The 20,848-nt window shown below is 41.4% G+C and overlaps 1 protein-coding gene across 1 annotated transcript in view; it reads left to right on the plus strand.

Moving 5' to 3' along the window:
• The window catches only part of LOC138769988 (C-Jun-amino-terminal kinase-interacting protein 4-like), a 91,153-nt gene that overhangs the window by 63,325 nt on the left and 6,980 nt on the right, over positions 1-20,848 (plus strand). Inside the window, exons 14-24 of the mRNA XM_069948794.1 lie at positions 2,028-2,207; positions 2,847-2,976; positions 4,069-4,155; positions 5,085-5,141; positions 5,654-5,801; positions 6,483-6,570; positions 7,750-7,830; positions 10,157-10,227; positions 10,309-10,457; positions 12,079-12,250; positions 15,380-15,490. Coding sequence (XP_069804895.1) covers positions 2,028-2,207; positions 2,847-2,976; positions 4,069-4,155; positions 5,085-5,141; positions 5,654-5,801; positions 6,483-6,570; positions 7,750-7,830; positions 10,157-10,227; positions 10,309-10,457; positions 12,079-12,250; positions 15,380-15,490 — 1,274 coding nt within the window. The remainder of the gene's footprint in view (positions 1-2,027; positions 2,208-2,846; positions 2,977-4,068; positions 4,156-5,084; positions 5,142-5,653; positions 5,802-6,482; positions 6,571-7,749; positions 7,831-10,156; positions 10,228-10,308; positions 10,458-12,078; positions 12,251-15,379; positions 15,491-20,848) is intronic.

Here is a 20,848-nt window from a genome sequence, read left to right on the forward strand (position 1 = left end):
CTTTTAATGTTTTTGTTATACCAAATGGCAATGAGGCAGTTTTTCCACCAGGTTAAGGCCTGTGTGAATGAGTGCATTCGCTGTTCAGTGCTGAAAATATGTTGGCACAGTCTATGGTTGCAGAAGAATGAGGTCTATATAACATGGCATATATTAACGGTAACTATTGGCAACAAAACAAACTTTGATATGTCCACTTTGATGTTTCTTTACACTGTAAGGCTGGTTAAAACTTTCATGCTATTTGCATTTTAGCATTCTCTCATCTACATCCTACATTAGGTTGTTCTTAAGTTCATTTCAGTTTAACCCCTTTAGGACCAAGGACTCAACTGTACGTCCTTTTTAGCAGTGCATTGTCGCTCAAGGACGTACAGTTAAGGGATGGAACGGGTGCAGGAGCTGTGCCCGTGCCATCCCGCGGCGGGTCCTAGGTGTCAGTGATATCCAGGCACCCGCTGCATCTGCCACACCCTGCGCTGAGTGCAGATAGCAGCAGTTAACACTATAAGGCCGATCGCAGCACCTGTAGTGTGGAATAGAGTGAGAATCTTCTCTCTATTCCCATCAGGGCTGTGCAGATTCGATCGCACGGCCCCAATGGTTTCTATGACACCAGGAGGCTTCCCTGAAGCCTCCTATGTCTTAGCTATTGTGGCTGAGCCTTTTTGGCTTTGCCTGTTTTACAGGCACATTACAATGCAATTCAGATCTGCATTGCAATGTACTGTGCCTGTAATCAGGCAATCAAATAGTGATTATGGTGGGACAGTAAAATAAAGTGTAACAGTAAATAAAACACACACAAAAATAAATAAAGTACACAACACATAAAATCCCAAGAGCCCCCAATACAATAATAAATGTAAAAGAATAAAAAATATAATAAAGTAAACATATTCAGTATTGCCGTGTGCGTAATGATGCTGGCAATAAAATTCACTAACTATTAACTATGAAAATCACTAATTTTGTCACTTTTTTTATGAAATGTGGGTATTTTTCACACCCAAATTGTACGGATATCGGCTAAATTTTACCACTAACATAAAGTACAATATGCCAGGAGAAAACATTCTCAGAATTGCTAGGATAAGTTATAATATCACGGAGGTATAACCACATAAAGTGAGACTGGTCAGATTTCAAAAATGGGCTCTGGTCCTCAAGGCACTATCTGGACCGGTCCTGAAAGGGTTAATATTTGTACCCAGATTTTGTACTGTAGCTGAAACTTAAAGGAGTTTTCCAGATATAGGGTATGTTCAGACTGAGGAATCCGCACAGAGAAGTTCCATTGGATTCCGTCCCTCGCCACTGCTTGCGGCCACGTGCATCGCCACCCGTGCAATAGAATCCATTCTAAGGTCGGACGGATTCCGCCGTCCGTCCAAAGAACGAGCTGGTTCATTCTTTTGACGGACGGCAGAATCAGACCAACCACAGAATGGAGCCTAACGCACGGGCGGAGATGCGCACGGTGACGAGCAACAGAATTCCTCAGTCTGAACATACCCATGCAAAGTGTGTTAGAATGGCGGCAGAGTGCTTTTACAATAAACAAAAAATCATACTGACCTACTCCCATCCCCCGCCGATGCACTGAGATTCCCATGGGTTCCTCAGCTTCCCATGATGATTCACGCTAAGCCATGTTATTGGCTAATATGAGTGTGCATTTAACCTATATAAAATCTGCAACATAAAGCCAAAAAAAAAAAAAAAAACTAAAACTGGCTGATTACTTGTTGGGCAAGTAAAGCTGGGTGCACACTACGTTTTTGCACTCCGTTTCTTTTATCCGTTTTTGCAAAAAACATGAAAAACCAGATGCATTTGTGTCCGACAATTTTGATCCCTTTTTCCATTGACTTCTATTATAAAAAAAAGTGTGAACCCAGCCTAACAAAGTTACTTTTCTCTTTATTCACTAATAAACATAGGACAATCTAATAGCAATGGTCTTATATTTGTTATCGCTTACTGCATGTTATATTGGAGTTTCTTTTTAATTTTGCTCTGTACAGATTTGACAGATTATTTAGTTCATCTACTGGACCACAAGGAAAAACCATATCACCACCGCCACCAACACATTCTCCAGTACTCCACAGAGCCCAGTCATCTGCTGCTATAATGTATTCTCCTTCAGGACACAGTATTACACGAAACCAGCCTGTAAATTTCTATATGCCGAATACCTCAGAGTGAGTTGTTTGTACTGTTAATTCTTACTGTTAATTCTCTAATGGAAATAGTGTGATAAGAAGAAGGTATGTAGGCGTTGTGGTGTATTTCAGTTTAGTCTGGTGGTGTTGAGTATACTACATGTCTTCTATACATTAGCACCTTTAAGAGCACAGTTAGGGCCCTATTCCACGGGACGATTATCGTTTAGATTATCGCTAAATCGTTCGAATTTAAACAATAATCGTTCGGTTGAATAGCAGTTAACGATTAACGACCGAACGAGAAATCGTTGATGGTTTAATAAGACCTGGACCTATTTTTATCGTTGCTCGTTCGCAAATCGTTCGCATTGAATAAGACGTTGTTCGCAGTAGTGACGAACGCAATAGCGACGACAAGACGACCGCAAGAACGATCATAAGTAGCTATTATCGTTCCATCTAAATGGGTGAACGATTTCAGGTCTTTCACAATAGCGGTCGTTTGGATCGTTTATCGTTAACGATTATGCGAACGATAATCGTCCCGTGGAATAGGGCCCTCAGTTATCACTCCCAGCTAGAAAATATTTTTACTATGCTTTAAATAGCATTGCTAAAGTGATACTCGTGATAACGGAATAAAATGGTTTAATAAATGTCCTTGGCCTTTATCAGTGATGTTGACGCTGTGTCGATAAGAGGAAAGAAACATGAACATTATCGGCAAATACGTAATCACATCTGGAAGGAGCACGGCAGAGCCCAGATTCATGGCTGGAGCATCCCTCCTGCTTTACAAAATAGAGTAAGTTGGTTTAAACTGACAGTGAGAACCCAACATATATCTATGGTTTTGTCCATGTAAATTACTAGATTTTTAGGCCCCAGCATTTGCTTTTTTGCATTTTATTTTTGACTTCACAAAAGCTGTGCCTCCCACATTTTTCACAGGTGATCCCATTCACAAGTTCTGCTTTTACTTAGTATGTGAGTAGCTTTAAGTGTCACTGTTGTTTAATTTTAATTTTTTGCAGAAATCAATAGTCCAGGCGATTTTAAGAAACTTTGTAATTGGGTTTATTAGGGAAATATGGCATTATCTGCATTTAAAAAGACTTTCCCCAGGTCCCCCCCCCTCCTCTCCTTTCTGTCATCCAATGCTCAAAATCAGGAAATCTCGACTGTTTTACATCAGTTGGATCCTGTCTGTTCTATAGAGAGGGGAGGAGGGAGATTAGTTGGCAGCAGAGAGCAAAGAACAAAGGATTACACAGCAGGGAGCTGTTCAGAGGTCAAAGGAGAGAGCCTGGTGATGTAGCTGTAAATGAACTCTTTGTTGTCCTGTTTTGGTGCCTCATCTCCCTCCACCCCTCCCCTCTCTATAAGACAACCATGAAGACAGGGAGAAGAGCTTCAAACTGCTTTTTCATGATAAAAATGCATTTTTCAGCTAATAAATCCAATTACAAAGTTTCTTCTAAATTCGCCTGTACTATTGATTTCTGCAAAAAAAAAAAATTAACAGTGACACTTTAAGGAGAAGCATGAGTGGCCAGTAGTATACTGCTGAAGTGCGACAAATGGCCACTGCTGGCAAAATCATGGCACCTTTAGCTGGCGCACTTCGGCTGCTTGTGGTCAGCCACCCCTGTGTGTTTACCCTCATAGCCCTGTACAGTACTGTAAACTGTATACATGCAACCACAGACATTCTTATAAGAATGGGACGGCCCCTTACCGCCTACACCAGACTTAACAGGCTGCTGGTGCTGTAGTTACTCAGGTAATAAGTGGTAGAAGGGACGCCCCTACCTATAATCAGAATAGCAGACTGACATATGAATATGTAATTTTTATAGAACCTTAATGTATATGTTGCATTTGTTGTATGGACCAGGGTGACTGTAATGCAGAAAGCCAGTCTAAGGATGTACCTGTGTTAGTACAACTTCGTCTATTGGATCAGAAGGATCCAAGAACAAAGGTAAGTGACATTCTATCCTCCCCACCAAAGGGGCTATTACCTTAAACAGAAGTTACTTTATTCCAATAAATTTGTTGACCAAACCAGTTCTCTCTCTCCATCATCAGACTTGCTTTTTTGTGATATTAGGGGAAAATATGTAAATATATATATATATATATATATATATATATATATATATATATATATTCTAAAAGACTGAATTTTAGGGTTACTTTGTGCTATTAATAACAAAAATTTAAACACATATATGTATCCCCTTTAAAGCGACCCTGTACCCACAATCTAACCCCCCCCCAAACTGCTTGTACCGTCAGGTAGCTGCTTTTAATCTAAGATCTGTCCTGGGGTTTGTTCAGCAGGTGATTGTTCTAAAAAACAACTTTTAAATTTGCAGCCCTGTGTCAAATTGGCGTGGCCTAGAGTGTGCGTCCGCCCTAGGATTGCAATGGGTTACTGAATGAAGAATGATGGGGGGGGGGACTTTCATTTTACATCATATTGCCAACGTATAAACCACAGCTACTCATCTCAGTAATGTTGTGTCTCCTGTGTGTCTCATATTACATTGATTGAGCCCCCTACAAGTAATCATGGAAAGATTTTATTTCTGAGGATATGTTGAAAAGCATAAATGCACTTAGCCTTGAGAATAGGCATTTATCAGAGGCATGATAGTTTTTATGACTATATAAAGAACCTATACAAAACATTTGTAAAGTAACAAAGCGTAACATCAAAAGGGGTTACTGCTTAATAGAGCCCCGTCCTATAGAAAACACTTGCTGTCTAACATCATAGACATCACCAATGCAGACTAGCAAGTTTCCCTCTGATAATACTGAGGTTCTTTTGTATTCGTTGCGTTGAGTTTTGTTTACATACAACACTCCTTATTATATTAACCTTTTTTTTTTTTTTTTTTATAGCTATGGTGTGCAACTGGAACATCAGGAACGGGATCGATGAACACAAGCAGCAATGATGTAAGGCTTTATTTACCTCTGCATTGGAGGTTACGTTATTATCCTCTATCACAGGTTCTGTATAATAAGATTACAGACAACACTGTGTACTATGCAGTACTACTTTGTCAGATAAAAGGCTGGACGCCATAATAAAAACATGATGGACCTCATTACCTGTTACCATCACTTCTGTGGCACTTCAGCTTCCAAGGAAACATACAATACAATATCTCTTCAAATGGCCATCAGCAAAGACAAAGGCATCATTTGTTAGCTATCTTCCTATGTCTGCAGCTGTGTACCTGCTACGGACCCAACAGATTCCCTTTAAAGGGCAAAGCCAATTATGCACAAGCAATTTCATTTAGATTCTTAGAAGAAATTCACACAGAACAGGCGTGAACACAATAATTTTCTCTCAGTGCAAGAGTCCATCATTCTAGCATGAATTGTGAAAAATTATAGAAAAGATTGACAAATATTCCTGTTCAGTTTCATGTATTAATATTCATTTATATTTTCATGGACAGGCTACGCACTTGAATAGCTTAGCTTGGATCTGTTCCGGCACCCATACTGTCAGCGAGATCATGGTGATAGATGCAAGCTCTTCGAACCATGTTATGGATCAGTTTGAAATTCCCAATGCACACGTCCTCTGCGTAACCTACGTGCCAGGTATTGCTTTTTCTTATTCGTGAGGAAGTGTGTTATTATTTTCCCTCTATCTCTTCCTACGGATCTGGAGCAGAGGATTTACAGTACTGTACCACAAAATACACATTACCATTACTGCAGAACCCTTTGAAAAAAGAAGAAAGAGTCTCATGTCAGTGGCTGCAAGCTGCTCCTCCATCTGAAATAGAAAAGGTTTTGCAGTTTTTTGCCAATGATATTACAGGATTGTATGAAAAGTGCCAACAACTGTGCCCCCCGTTTAGTGTGATTCACAATGCCCCCGGCCAGTGCTGGTTAAACGGGTTGTCTCACAAAGACAACTGTCCATGTGCCCTGGAGCAGGAGAATACAAATTGTGTACCAGTAATTCTTGTACTGAAAAAATGCTTAGAAAAATGTAATTTTATTTATTTAAAAAATTTTATTACCTGAATCTGTCAGCAATAATTTAGACACCAAACGCCTGACTTTTTTAGGGGGCATTCTCACGTTCTATGATTACAGTCCATGAATGGAAGATTTGCTATGGACCAGAATCACGGAACTCAAGGCATCATGTATTATTAACAAACAGTTTAATGTTCGCACTACTGTACTCACATGCTGTTGTTATTTTGTGTTATCTTGGTTATAAGTATCTTCTGTAATGTCATTATAATAACTCCATATATCCCTTTATAGCCCACAGGTTGAGTTGTGAAGAAGAGCAAGAAGCATGTAAGGATGTTAACAGAGATGCCACTATCTGGCTGGGGACACAGGAAGGAAGGTTAGAAGAAACCAATTTTTCCTACTGTCATGTCTATTTATTTGTGCATTTATTAGTATGTTTTAGTCATCAATCAATATTTACTCCATTCAGGCGGTGATCACAAATGCGCGCAAAAACGCGTGTCTGGGGTAAACTGTTGGTGAAATCTTTCTGCTGACATATAGACAGAGATAATAGAGTAAGACATGACTGCTGGATGAGACTACACACTGGTCTATCTGCAATAACAACTTTAAAGTAGAAAACCCAGTTATCCAGTGTTACCTAGTTAGGCCTCATTCACATCTATGTCAAGGCTTCCTATTGTTCTGCTTCGTCATAGGATCAGAAAGGGAAATTGCAGAGATCCATTAAGTAACCAAAACACACATTACCTGACAGACCACACTGGTTATAGTAGGCACCTTCAATGAGAAGTCCAGCACCATTTTTTTTTTTTTTTTTTTTTTTTTTATAAAGGGAACTAAGTCGCCTCTTCCCGTGTCTCTTCAGGGCTCCGGGAAATCCGGAGCTGTAGACATCATGACCCGGCTAATGGAGTGGCTGTTCAGCCAGTCAGTGACTAGGATGGGATGCCTCTCCAGTCACTGATTGGCTAAGCAGGCTGTCCATCAGCCTGGGCGGGCATTTTTCCATCAGTTGTGATAAAAAATGCCTTCCGACGGGGTCCTGAGGCCGGTGCCGCCGCTCACCACGGGCATGGGGAGAGGTAAGCAATGCTTTATTGTTGCCCTCTCCCCTGCCACCTGCGAGAAGTTAGCTGAGGACAGACTTCTCCTTTAATGCAATGTTATCCTAACAGATCTTTTGAGTGGTCTTTAAAAAAACAAAATGTATTGTGTAACCAGGTCAGGCCCTCCCTATCTGCACCCCCTTCATAGTAGATATAGGACTTAAGAGGCTATCTATCAGGGTGGTGTGGTGCTCTCCCCATCATGGAGGCACCCCGTGGCAACAGGCTATAGATATCTGGCTATCTCGTGTTTTGAGACTCGCAACCGAGGCTCCACTGACTCTTGTTTTACATATTTTAATTTTGGGGGGCATCAGTGGAGACTCTTGATTGAGTTCTTCACTGGAATTTTTTCACTGATCTCCTTGAGTTCAGTGATTACTGTGTTTTGTATATTTCCCCATTTGTCTCTGAATGAATGATTTTTTCCTTTTTCTATGTAGCTTGTTCATTCATTCGGCTGTATCTGGATGGAGGACCTGTCTTCAGAAAACACAGCTTAAAGATGCAATTCACAGTATTACGTAAGACAGAATTAATTGTGTGTTTTTAAGGGCAGAATAAGACTTTGTAAAGTTAAAGGTGTTATCCAGCGAAAATCTTTTTCTTTCAAATCAACTGGTGTCAGAAAGTTATATAGATTTTTAATTTAATTATATTAAAATAATCTCCAGTCTTCCCATACTTATTAGCTACTATGGGGGAGATTTATCAAACATGGTGTAAAGTGAAACTGGCTCAGTTGCCCCTAGCAACCAATCAGATTCCACCTTTCATTTTCCAAAGCGTCTGTGAGGAATCTAAGGTGGAATCTGATTGGTTGCTAGGAGCAACTGAGCCAGTTTCACTTTACATCATGTCTGATAAATCTCCCCCTATATGTCCTGCATGAAATGTTTTATTTTCAATCTGACACAGTGCTCTCTGCTGACATCTCTGGCCGAGACAGGAACTCTGTCTCTGTTTTCTATGAATCCCCATAGAAAACTTCTCCTGCTTTGGACAGTCCCTCTCTCAGCCAGAGATGTCAGCAGAGAGCACTGTGTCAGACTGAAAATAAAACATTACCTGCAGGACATACAGCAGCTGATAAGTAGGGGAAGACTTGAGATTTTTTAATAGAAGTAAATTACAAATCTATATAACTTTCTGACACCAGTTGATTTGAAAGAAAAGGATTTTTGCTGGACAACCCCTTTAACTTCTGAAGGACATATGACGTACCCGTACGTCATATGTCCTCATTAGCACTTCAAAGCGGGGCTGCGCGGCGACCCCGCTTTGAAACGCAGCGGTCCCGGGTGCCACGTGTAGCCCGGGACCGCCGCTATTAGTGGGCACGGTCTGATCGCTGTGCCCGCTAATTAGCTAATCGGAGGCAGCTGTCAAAGTTGACAGCTGCCTCCGATTACCGGAGACAACCTTTCCCTGGGGTCTAGTGGGGGAGATCGCTCCTCCGGGACGTTGTCCCGGAGGAGCGATCTCCCTGTCTGATGCCGGCCGGGGACTCATCCAGATGGCGCCGTCCCCGGCTCGGCACTCGTTTGTTTCCGGCTGCAGCAGCCGGAAGTAAACAAGTGCCTATCTCATTGATCTTTGCTGTATATCTATACAGCAAAGATCTCAATGAGAGCTCAAAGTATATATGCTAGAAGTCCCCTAGGGGGGCTTCTAGTATATGTGGAAAAAAAAAAGTGTTTATAGTAAAAAGTCCCCTCCCCTAATAAAAGTCAGAATCACCCCCCTTTTCCCAGGTTTTAAATAAAAGTAAACAAACAAATAAATAAATAAACATGTTTGCTATCGCCGCGTGCTTAATCGCCCGAACTATTAATTAATCACATTCCTGATCTCGCACGGTAAACGGCGTCAGCGCCAAAAAATCCCAAAGTGCAAAATTGCGCATTTTTGGTCGCATCAAATCCAGAAAAAATGTAATAAAAAGCGATCAAAAAGTCGTATATGCGCAATCAAGGTACCGATAGAAAGAAAACATCATGGCGCAAAAAATGACACCTCATACAGCCCCATAGACCGAAGAATAAAAGCGCTATAAGCCTGGGAATGGAGCGATTTTAAGGAACGTATATTTGTTAACAATGGTTTGAATTTTTTATAGGCCATCCGATACAATATAAGTTATACATGTTATATATCGTTTTAATCATAACGACTTGAGGAACGTGCATAACAAGTCAGTTTTACCCCAGGGCGAATGGCGTAAAAACACAGTTCCCCCAAATAAAAGAAATGTGTTTTTTTTTTCAATTTCACCACACATTGAATTTTTTTCTGGTTTCGTAGTGTACCAAATGCAAAAATTCAGCCTGTAATTGCAAACTATAATTAGTGACGCAAAAAGTAAGGGCTCATGTGGGTTTCTAGGTGGAAAAATACAAGTGCTATGGCCTTTTATGCACAAGGAGAAAAAAACTAAAACGCAAAAACGAAAATGGGCCCCGTCCTTAAAGGGTTAAGGCCACTTTCAGATGTTGCATACATTTTCCACTGAAGGATCTTGGCAAGGGTGTAACTGCTTTATAATTTAGTAAGAAGTGTACAGTGTATAACTCTTTGTAGGTTGTTAGCCACTTTTGGACATGCCATGGCGAATGCTTTTGAGTTTTATAGATCCTGACCTTTATAATTATTGTACGAATTGTGGGAAATTTACTTTTTTGTTACATTTTTGTTAATTTTATTCTGAAAGTAGTAAAACATATCTTTGCATTGCCATATTTTTACGCCCATTCTGACCCCCATAACCATACGTTTTAATGAATAAAATGTAACCCAAATATATTGCATTGTGAATGTATACATTATTAATAACTTTTTTTTTTTTTAAAGTTGGCATAACAATGACCGAGTCATAGCTACTTTGGGAGATGGGACACTTGCAATTTTTAAAAGAAATGCTGGTAAGGAAATAATTTGAAGATTTGAAGTGTTTTAATATGTACTTTTTATGTCCTGATTTTAATGAACTTTGTTTCTATCAGCTAGGAACTGGGATTTGGAAAACCCTAAAGTTGTGGACTTGGGTAGGCCGCAGCAATCAATCCGCTGTTGTGTGGCCGTCCATGAGGAAGTGTGGTGTGGTTACAGGAACAGAATATACGTTGTGGATCCAAGGATGGCCAAAATAAAAGTAATTGTTTCTGTACATTATAGGAATCATTTAACCATCATTAAGCATTTTATAACCTCTTCTAATGGCACAGATTGGGAACATTTAGTATGGAATGATTTTGTACCTGGCAAAACATTTAAACGGGCTTTCCAGGCAAAAATAGAGGGATGAACTTTCCACAGTATAGCTCATTATTCACTGACCGCCAGGGTGTCGACACCAAGCACCACCAGCTGTTCGGTACCCACACTACACAATAAACAGAGTTTGTCTCTGTTCACTGTGCAGCGGTGGTGACCTGTAACAGTTCAGCTCCTATGCACTTAAAGGGAACAGTTACACACCACTACACAGTGAAAGAAAAGAAACTCTGTTCACTGCTTAGTGCCCCATAGCCCACCTTAGGGGCCCACCTCCCCCACGCACAACACAAAGCACAGCGCATATATATATGCTTTACTGCTGGTGCACTGGTAACCCCTGACCTCTGCATGGAGCGCTGCACATTTTCCTTTCCTACTTGATTGCCAGCTAGAAAACAGAAGTCAGAGATTGTCAGAGCAGTGAAGCAGAGATCTGTCTTCTGCTTGTTAACCCTTTCTTTGTGTTGCAGCATGTAAGTAAACATTGGGTCACTTACACACTGCAGTACATGAGGGGTTAAGCAGAAGGACATGTTCTAACCTTCTTCCCCGGGGTCGCTCTACTGCACGGGCCCCATAGAAACTGCCTACCCTGCCTCTATGGCAGCTACGCCACTAAGTGGGCACCAAACAGCTGACCGAGCGGGTCTGATCAGCTGATTACGTGGGTCCAATCAGTATATTTTGCCCGGAACCCCCTATTAATATGTTGATACAAATTGGTAGGTAGTAACATGTTGTTAGTAGTAGTAGTAGTTCACACTTGTCTTTACATAGTGGGTCAGCACTTGTGGAGAATAAAGTAGAGTAAAATTATTTAAAGTGTAACTGTCATTTCATTTTTTTTTTTTTTTTGCAGTAATCAAGTACAAGCAATTTTAAGAAACTTTGTAATAGGTTTTATTAGGCAAAAAAGCCTCTTTCTGTACTCCAAAAAGCGGGGAGGGCCTGAGAGGGATGAGTGAGTAGGAAGAGGAGAAAAACAGTCCTGCCATTTGGAGACTGGGCACATAAAAAGCTGGATTCAAAGATCAGAAAGGTCACTGCTAGTCTGGGATCCTCCCCCGGCTCACTCATCCTCCTCGGCCCATTCATAGACCATAGTGTATACAGAAATCCTGCTTCTTCTGAAGTGAGGGGGGGGTGGAGACTGGGAAACCGTGGCATTACAGCACGGCACATATCAGTTCTCCCCCGCTCTCAGCATCTTATCAGATGCTGTCCAGGCGGGGTAGACTCCGTTACAGACATTCCTAGTCACGGAACGTTGGAATACAGCCTATTACAGAATTTCTTAAAATCGCTTGTACTATTGATATTTATTGATTTCTGAAAAATTACATTTACATGACAGCTAAGTGTTAAAGTTCTCTATCAGAAGCTCTGACTGTTATAAAGTTATATGCAGATAACAATTAGCAAAGAATGTTAGATGTGACAAAGATGGACACCTTTTTCCTGGCCCAGTTAATTCCTTTGTGCTTTTTGACAATTAGATATGGTTTGAAGCAACGTCTCGCTCTGAAAGCCAAGTAAGGCACATTGCTGCTGCTAGAGACGGAGTGTGGGTATCTGTGCGCTTGGATTCTGTTTTACGTCTGTTCCATCCAGAGACGGGGCAACCTTTACAAGAACTGGAATTAGAACCTTTCATTCAAAGGATGTTGGGTGAGAGATACTGACAGCACTTATCATATTGCATATTGTGATTCTTAAAGGGTTTTTTCCTGATGGAAAAGGAGATCAAGATATAAAATGTTTTAAATATATAATGTTGAGCTGTGCCTTGGTTGGCTGCTATTGTCATGTAATCTGATAGCAGTTTTTTTTCCACATGACAATGAATATATTTAAAGGCGATTTAAAAAAACTTTGTAATTGGGTTTATTAGGCAAATATGCCATTATCTGCATTCAAAAAGCCTTTCCCCAGGTTCCCCATTCCCATTATCAGGAAATCTTAACTCTTTTACATCCGTTGGGCCCTGTCTGTTCTATGGATAGGGAAAGGGGGGAGATTAGTTGCCAGCAGAGAACAAAGGATTACACAGTGGGACCTGTGTGAAAGCCAGTATTCAGAGGTCAGAGAGGTCGGTCTGACTGTTTGAGGAGATAGCCGGTGATGTCGCTGTAAATTAACTCTTTGTTGTCCTGTTTTGGTGCCTCATCTCCCTCCACCCCTCCCCTCTCCATAATAGAACAATGAAGACAGGGGGGAGAGCTTCAAACTGCTTTTTCATGATAAAAATGCATTTTTCGCCTAATAAACCCAACTACAAAGTGTCCTTAAATCGCCTGGTCTATTGATTTCTTTAAAAAAAATGACACTTCAATATTTCTATTTCCCGATTTCCAGTGAAAGATTGTTGTAAATCATGTGGTTCTCAGAAAACATCTTTAAAACAGAACTCTAGACATTCTGTTTTTCCTTATACATTGCTTTAATAAAATTACATTTGTAATAGAACTTCATTAAAATAAATGTCTACTTTTTATCTACCACTCAACCTCCATCGAGTAAGGGTGATATACATTCATCTGCTGCCACCAATGTTTGTGGTGGAAACTGCAGGGCTGTCCAGGGCTGCCCACCTGGTGTCCGGTAGCCTGGATGACTAACCCAATGAGCAGGACTAATCCACATCCATACAGTAGCTTACAAATAGCAAATCAAAGAGAATGCCTCAGACTTCTACCATCCAACCTTGATGGCTTTGTTCTGAACATACCCTTACCTGTTGGATGAGTTTCTATGTTAAGTGAGGGAATGGAACTTATAGATCAATGACCTATATAAATGCAATTGCTTAGTGACATTTAATCTTAAAGTTTACAATATGCAAAAGAGAAAAGAACAAAAGGAAACCTGGCCTCATTTGGTTTAGTAAGTTAAAGGGAAATGTTGCTGATATATCCCCTGAAGACGCAGGGGGCGAATCTAACCTTAAACTGCTTGCAACCATTTTAAATGTAAAATTTGCAGTGGTTTGCATATCATTGTCCGTATCCCACCTTCACCTGACAAAATATACATCTAAAATAATAATTATATTCAGTTTTGACATGTTTAAATACACCAGTATACAAAGCTAATTTTGAGATTGTGTGCAGGGGCGGATTAACTTTACCATAGGCCCCGGGCAGTTCACCAAGCCTGCCCCCCACCACCCACCCCACTGCACTAGCGTGGTGTTCAGAGTACAGGATAGATAATGTCATAATGCTCTGATTTGTGCAAAATTTCCATAAAATGCGATTTTTTGCAAATCATGGCAGAACTGTAGCCAGGAGACAATACACCCCTGAAAGTAAAAGTCTTTTTTGGTGGTCATGGGCCCCCCAGGAGCTCAGGGCCCCGGACTACCGCCCGAAAAGGGCCTATTATAATCCGCTACTGATTGTGTGACAATGTGTCTGTGGTGGGGGCTACTACAAGGGGCTGATCGATCTTCATTCACTCATTTTTGCTTGTAATTTTACACTCTTATTGCAAATCAGCATAAATCCCACCCCAACACAGTCCATGCACCCTGAATACCGACTGGCATACCTTGGGTGATATGTCCTGACACACACACACTCTCTGCTCTCGGCAATGAAAGGGTTAAAAACGCAGACATTTTAGAGCTTGCAAGGGCCAAATGTGATGGTTTAAACGTTAATGTGAAAGTCCAAATAAAATGACGTACAAAAGTCCAAAACGATTATAAAATGAAAAGGAGACAATAAGCAGAAAGTATGTAAGACTTACAGTATGTCTAGCCTCTTCTGCTTTCCCAGAGGGGAGGACGGAATGTATTGGATCAGAGCTGAGTCAGCCTGACCCCCCACACTGCGACCTATTTCCTGTGGTCACAGGCATTCTTTATAGCATCCTGCTCTAGATCAGGTTTCAGTTCATTATGACAATTTAGGGTTACTTATTGGCCGTTTAGGTGATAAAAGGGGAGAGGTCCATGAGTATTTAATTGGGTCTTAGTACAGAGGGTGTTAGGTTAGGATGTTCATCTGCCTGTTCTTTGAAGTTGTATGCCAGAAACCCAAAGTGTCAGATCCCTCCATAAACCTGGTCATAAAGGTTGCCTGGTTCACTTCAAAAGGTTTTATAAGCTTTCTTCTAGAAAGTAACTTTTGTTTGCCCTCTGTGACCTGGTCTTAAATCGTGGTTTAGCCTTTTCAAAAGGATCTTTTGGTTTTCCTTCCAGAGGTCAACTCTTGTGTGGCCAGGGACATTTATATCTTTCAGCTCTTTACTTGCTGTGTGCATCAGCAGTAACTTTTTCCCCTTGCTTTTTGTAGCATCCGTTGTATTACACTGCCTGAATGATTTATATGTATTTTTTGTGTGCCAGATTTGATGTACATTTATAAAGGGGATCTGTAATGCTCAGAGCTTCAGGCATAGTCCGAAAGCTTTAATAGGGAGATAAAAAGATCTGTTGGGTTCTTGCAAAGTTAGAAAATCACGTTTTCTTTCCAAGCTCAAGTGCCACATAGGCAGTGCTTAGCTGCAGCATGTATGTATGCCTCCACCCTCCGTGCCCTGGAGGATTAACGTACAGGGCTCAGTGCTGGAGGCAAAGCAGGGAGGGGTGGGGGAGAGGAGTTATATATGCTGCTGGTCAGTTACCCTCAGCTTGGAAGGAAAACCTGATTTTATAATTTGTGAACAGCTATCAGCTTAGAAGCTGGTATCATTTCTTTTATGTCTCTATCAGCCGTCTGCCCATGTCTGCAGTTTCTGTGCATAATATAAAGCTGATGTAATTTAAAATAAAGTATTAAACTTCTTTTGCAGGATGTAGCAGCTTTAAGTCAATGGCACAAGTCTCTGCACTGTCTGTATTATGTGATCGCTTGTGGGTTGGAACTTCCTGCGGTGTTGTTGTTTCCATTCCTTTCTCTAAGGGTGAGATGATTTATACAAGATATTTATGTGGCTTAAACATTGTAATAAAACTAAGTGCAATTATGAGTGTTCCCAAATCTCTCTGAATAGTTAAGGTCTTGTTCATATGTTTCCAGGAGGAATAAGAGAGGAATGCCACAAGTTTTATTTAAACGTTCTGCAGAATTGTTATCTCATAGGCATTTACTAAGGAAGATATAGTTTGTCCTCTTTAAAGTGTACCTACCATTTCAGCTTTTTCAACCCCTTGCATGTCTCAGCACCTGGAACCTCGGGAATATTTTATAATATCTTCTAAGTTCGGCAAAAGCGGATGTTGCGGTCATAAAGGTTGCACAGTTAGATCCTCCATTCTATAAATTAGGTAACCTTTCAATATCATGAGAACGTTTTAGGCAACTTTAAAAGGTATGGAGGAGGGTAACCTCTTCACCACAGCCCCTCCAACACCTAGGTGGAACTATGGGGAAGATCCGCTGCAGCCGAGAGGGGCCGTGATACCAAAGTGATAATATTTTAAAGCTCGCCTCTTGGTATCTAGAGGATTTGAGAAACCTGAGTGTCTGATGAGATCTCAAGGTCTGTCTCCCATTAATATAGGAAGAGCAAGGCATGTCGGGGGAGAGCCCACCAGGCATAGAGGATGGAAAGGGAATGCAGGAGGGGTCCAGAGCTTGAACATTAGGTTTCAAAGGTGCGATTAAAGGGGTACTCCGGCCCGGGGGTATTTTTCAGTTATGGCCGGGGATGGGGTGGTTATGGACGGCAGAGGCCACTTACCTACCCCGTTCCAGTGCCAGATCGCGCCGCCCGGTACACCCGTCCTGCGGCCACTTCCTGGTGTAAGCTGCCGCATGAGATGTGACGTCTCAAGGCAGCTCAGCCATTCTGCGGCCGTAGCAAAGTCCCGCTTCGGCCGCTGAATGGCTGAGCTGCTTTGAGACGTCACATCCCATGCGGCAGTTCACACCAGGAAGCAACCGCGGGATGGGTGTACCGGGCGGTGCGACCCGGGACCCGGTGCTGGAACGTGGTAGGTAAGTGACCTCTGCCGGCCAGTCTCAGAACATAATTGTCAGACAGAGTACACATACTTGTTTTAGCGTACAATATTGAATGCTGAATACAGTAAAAAGTATAAATGCAAAGTGCCACTACAATAATCCGGAGCTAAGCTATCGCTGTGCATACTAAGAATAATATCCCTCACGTATCAATGATACTATTACATAGCATTACCTATTGCCGGTATCTACGGAACTCTTCTGGGGTGCCACAATTATGTTCTGAGACTGTGACATAGTTGATGCTGGCAATATTAGTAATATCCTCCAGGACAGCCACTGTCTTTTTAATGTATGGTTCTTTTTAACATGCTTTTAGGAAGATTAATTATTCAATAAAGATATATTTGCTATGGAAACTCAGCATTGTTTTTTTTTTTTTTTTTTTGGGGGGGGGGGAATTGACAATCGGACAAGAGGAGAGGGTTGGGGGGGGTGAGGTGGCCCTTAGGTAAGTGTCACAGAGTTTGAGGATGGGCGTTATTGTTTGGTGGGCTAGGAATTGTTTAGAAGAGGAAGAGACCCAGGGAGCAGAGGTAAGGGGAAATGATGGGTGGAAGATATTGTGCTCCATAGAGACTGACAACTGAGTGGCAGCATGTCTATGCTGGTCAATGACCCTTGTAAGGTGGGAGGCAACAGAGTAAAGATGCAAGTTACCCCCAAGCATCTTAGTGCGGTACACAGTAGTTTTAGCTAGCCTGGCAGGTTTGTGAGCCCAAATAAATTTAGTGAGTAAGGAGGAAAGGTAGTAAAAAAAGGAGATGGGGATCTAAATCGGGAGTGTATGGAACAGAAATAGCAGATGCAGCAATATGTTAAAGTGACTCTGTACCCACAATCTGACACCCCTCCCCCCCCCCCCCAACCTCTTGTACCTTCGGATAGCTGGTTTTAATCCAACATCTGTCCTGGGGTACGTTGGGCAGGTGAAGCAGTTTAAAAACAACTTTTAAACTGGCAGCCCCGTTTCCAAAGGTCGGGGCTTAGATTATGTATGCATTAGGCTGGCACACCCTCTCTGTCCCTCCTCCCCGTCCTCCTCATCGTTAGGAATGCTCCAGGCAGATTGTCCACTATTCCTCAGCTGTGTGAATACTGAATATGGACTGGATCATTAAGGCACCAGTGCAATGTTTAGACAGAAGAAAATATTCCAGTGGTATTCCTAATAATGAAGAGGGTGGGGAGGTGGGACGGAGGGGTGGTACAAAGTTAGGGTACAGATACTCTAAACCTCGGCCATTGGGCACGGGGCTGCAAGTTTAAAAGTTGTTTTTGGGACAATAACTGCATCACCTGCCGAACGGACCCCAGGACAGATCTTTGATCAAAAGCCCCTATCCGAAGGTACAAGTGGTTTAGGGGGGTCCGATTGTGGCTACAGAGTTGCTTTAATTTTGAAAATAGAGCACCACCCAAACCAGATTAAAGTGCCTTTGTTCCACCTAGGAAGGTCGGATGAGATGGACTTCAGGAGGGGAGGGAACATAGCCTGAAACAAGACACGAGGTGTAAGGTGAACCCTGAGAATTCAGCAAGGAGGGGTACCACTTGAATGGAAAGAAAGAAGAGCATGATTGTACTGTAGAAGAAGGGAGAGACATGTTGAGGGTCTCAGATTTTTTTTTTTGCTAAATAATTTTATAATTGGAAAGGGCACAATACTGTATTAGTTCAGACAGCAGGTTATTGAGAGATATTAGTGGATTAAAAAGAAAGAACAGTAAGTCGTCCACATACACAGTAAGTTTATGGATATGTCCCCGGATAGAGATCCCTGTAATATTGACATTGCACCTAATGTAGCATAGGAGCAGTTCTAGGGTAAGAATGAAAATCGTGGGGGAGCGGGGGGCAACCCTGGCGGGTGCTGTTGGTAATGATAAAGGTAGATAAGAGAAGACCGTTGATCAAGACAGCTGTTGTGGGGGAAGAATAAAGAGAGCCCACCAAAGATAGCACGTTAGGGCCTAAGCCTGGGGGGAGTAGGGGGGCTTCTAATGAGGCAATGGCATCAGAGGGAAGTTTAGTTAAGCCTGAGTCAGAGATGTTTTTATCAATAAATGCAAGACCCCCAGGAATCCAAATGGAAGTCTATGGAGCTCAGTGTGTGCAATCACAAGCTTCTGCCCATTTATTCAATGGATCAGTGGGGGTCTCAGCACCTGGAGCCCCACAGATAAAAACTTTCAGAAATTTGTTGAAATCATAGGTACACTTTAAATTATGACTATGATTGTAGATGTTCTCTTTCCTTTTCTTCTCCATCTGACCCAGACTAATATTACTATGTCCTCAGATAACTCCAGAGTTTGTGCTGAGAAATCTTTAATTTCTGTTATCCATTCTAGCAACAGAAACCAATACAGACCCTACACCACACACTTAAGTTAAACCAGAGACAAGAAAGCTAAATTCATTTAGACTCACACAAAGTTATTAAATAAATCCAGACTCCTATGTTAATTATAACTGTGACAAGGAACAAATTGTATAGTCATCCGGTTATTGAGCAAATCCCAGTATACCAAGTCCGTTATTACTAATAGTATTACTAATAGTACCACTAAAGCACTACACTGTGACCACATAAAGACTTAAAAATACTGCCATCCTGTCACAGGTTAAAACCAATGTTACCACTATACAGTGATCATATAGTGCTAGATTTTACATAGTCTCTGTGCAAACCATAGAAGTGAATACAGGACAGTTAAATCCAGTGACTCATACATGATGTCTTCTCTGATTGGAGTCCATCCCATCAAAACGTCTTCCAACCATGACTAATCTTTGCAGAATTTGCCTCTCAAACCAGGTTGACCTTTCACTTTTCCAACACCATCCCCACTTTTTCCTCATCCTTGACAGACATGCCATCCATAGTAATAATGTCCCTGTTTGGTGCCCAAACATCATAATAGTATCCCTTAAAGGTGCTCTTTTATGCCCCCCCCAATACAGTAATAATGTCCTTTATGATCCCATACAGTAGTAATGTTCTCCATGTGCCCCCCATATAGTATTTAGTCACCTTGGCAGACTTCACGCAGACGTCCTCAGTGCAGTGTTCCCTCTAGGCCAGTGCTTCTCAAACTTTTTCTCCATCTGTGCTTGAAGTCCATGCAAAAATGAAAACTATTGCGAAGTCTACCCTTCATCTGGCTTGTAAACTCTGTATAACATTAAAATAAGTACAAAATAAGTCAATAATGTTCTTAAACCAAAGAATGTTACAGCCAAGGAAAGAACTGTGCAGCTCACTTTTGTGAATACTGCCTCCCCAGCTGTGCCTCACCAACAACTAGGGGGCGCCTCACAGTTTAAGAAGCACTGCTCTAGGCTGTGAACTCTGGAATAGAAAGTGTTAAAACAACATGCCAAATAGCAGCAGTAGGCTAGGTTCACACTGCGTTTTTGCAATCGTTTTTTTTTTTCATCCGTTTTTTGCAAAAATGGATGAAAAAACCCGAATGCATTTGTGTGCATCCGTTTTGATCCGTTTTTCCATTGTAAAAAAAGAACGGATCAAAACGCATCCTTTTTTTGGCGGACACAAAAGTAGTGTCAGCTACGTTTTTGTGTCCGTCAAAAAAAAAAAACGGATCCTTTTTTTTTTTTTTTTTTTTACAATGAAAGTCAACAAAAAAACGGATGCACCAAAATGTACTTTTTATTTTAATCCATTTTTTGCAAAAAACGGATTGCAAAAACGCAGTGTGAACCTAGCCGTAATTGTCAAGCTGATTTGGAGTTTTTAAATCTATCATTTTCAGAGTGCTCAGCTTAGTAGAAACAGTGCCTCAAAGTGCAGCCAGCTTCTTTTAGGGTGCAGGTCTAGAGTAACCTGTGGTCTATGAGAGTAAAGGTGGCCATACGTTTTTAATAACTACCGTATATCAGCCAAACGTCCATTTCGACAGAGATAACTTAAAGAGAATATGTCACTAGGTTTATGCTGCCTTAAATGAGGGCGGCATAAGCTAGTGATAGAAATACTGAACAGATCGGTGTATTACTTACATCATTCTATTCAGCCGTTCTCCTAATATGCAGGAGAATGTAATTCTTGCCACACCCCTCCCCCTACCTTACAGCTAACTGCCTATACATGGCATCGATGTATAACTGCCAATCAGCAGCCAGTGGGCGGAGTTTTCTGCTTCTCATGAATGTCCAGAACTACTGGGCTCATGTGCATAATTGAGAGGACTACTTATTGTCCATGTTGTTCAGGATGATATCTCTAGATCAGCTGCACAGAACAATTTAAGTGATATATCATTCTGTT

This window comes from Dendropsophus ebraccatus, chromosome 12 (assembly GCF_027789765.1).
Source record: "Dendropsophus ebraccatus isolate aDenEbr1 chromosome 12, aDenEbr1.pat, whole genome shotgun sequence".
NCBI lineage: Eukaryota > Metazoa > Chordata > Amphibia > Anura > Hylidae > Dendropsophus > Dendropsophus ebraccatus.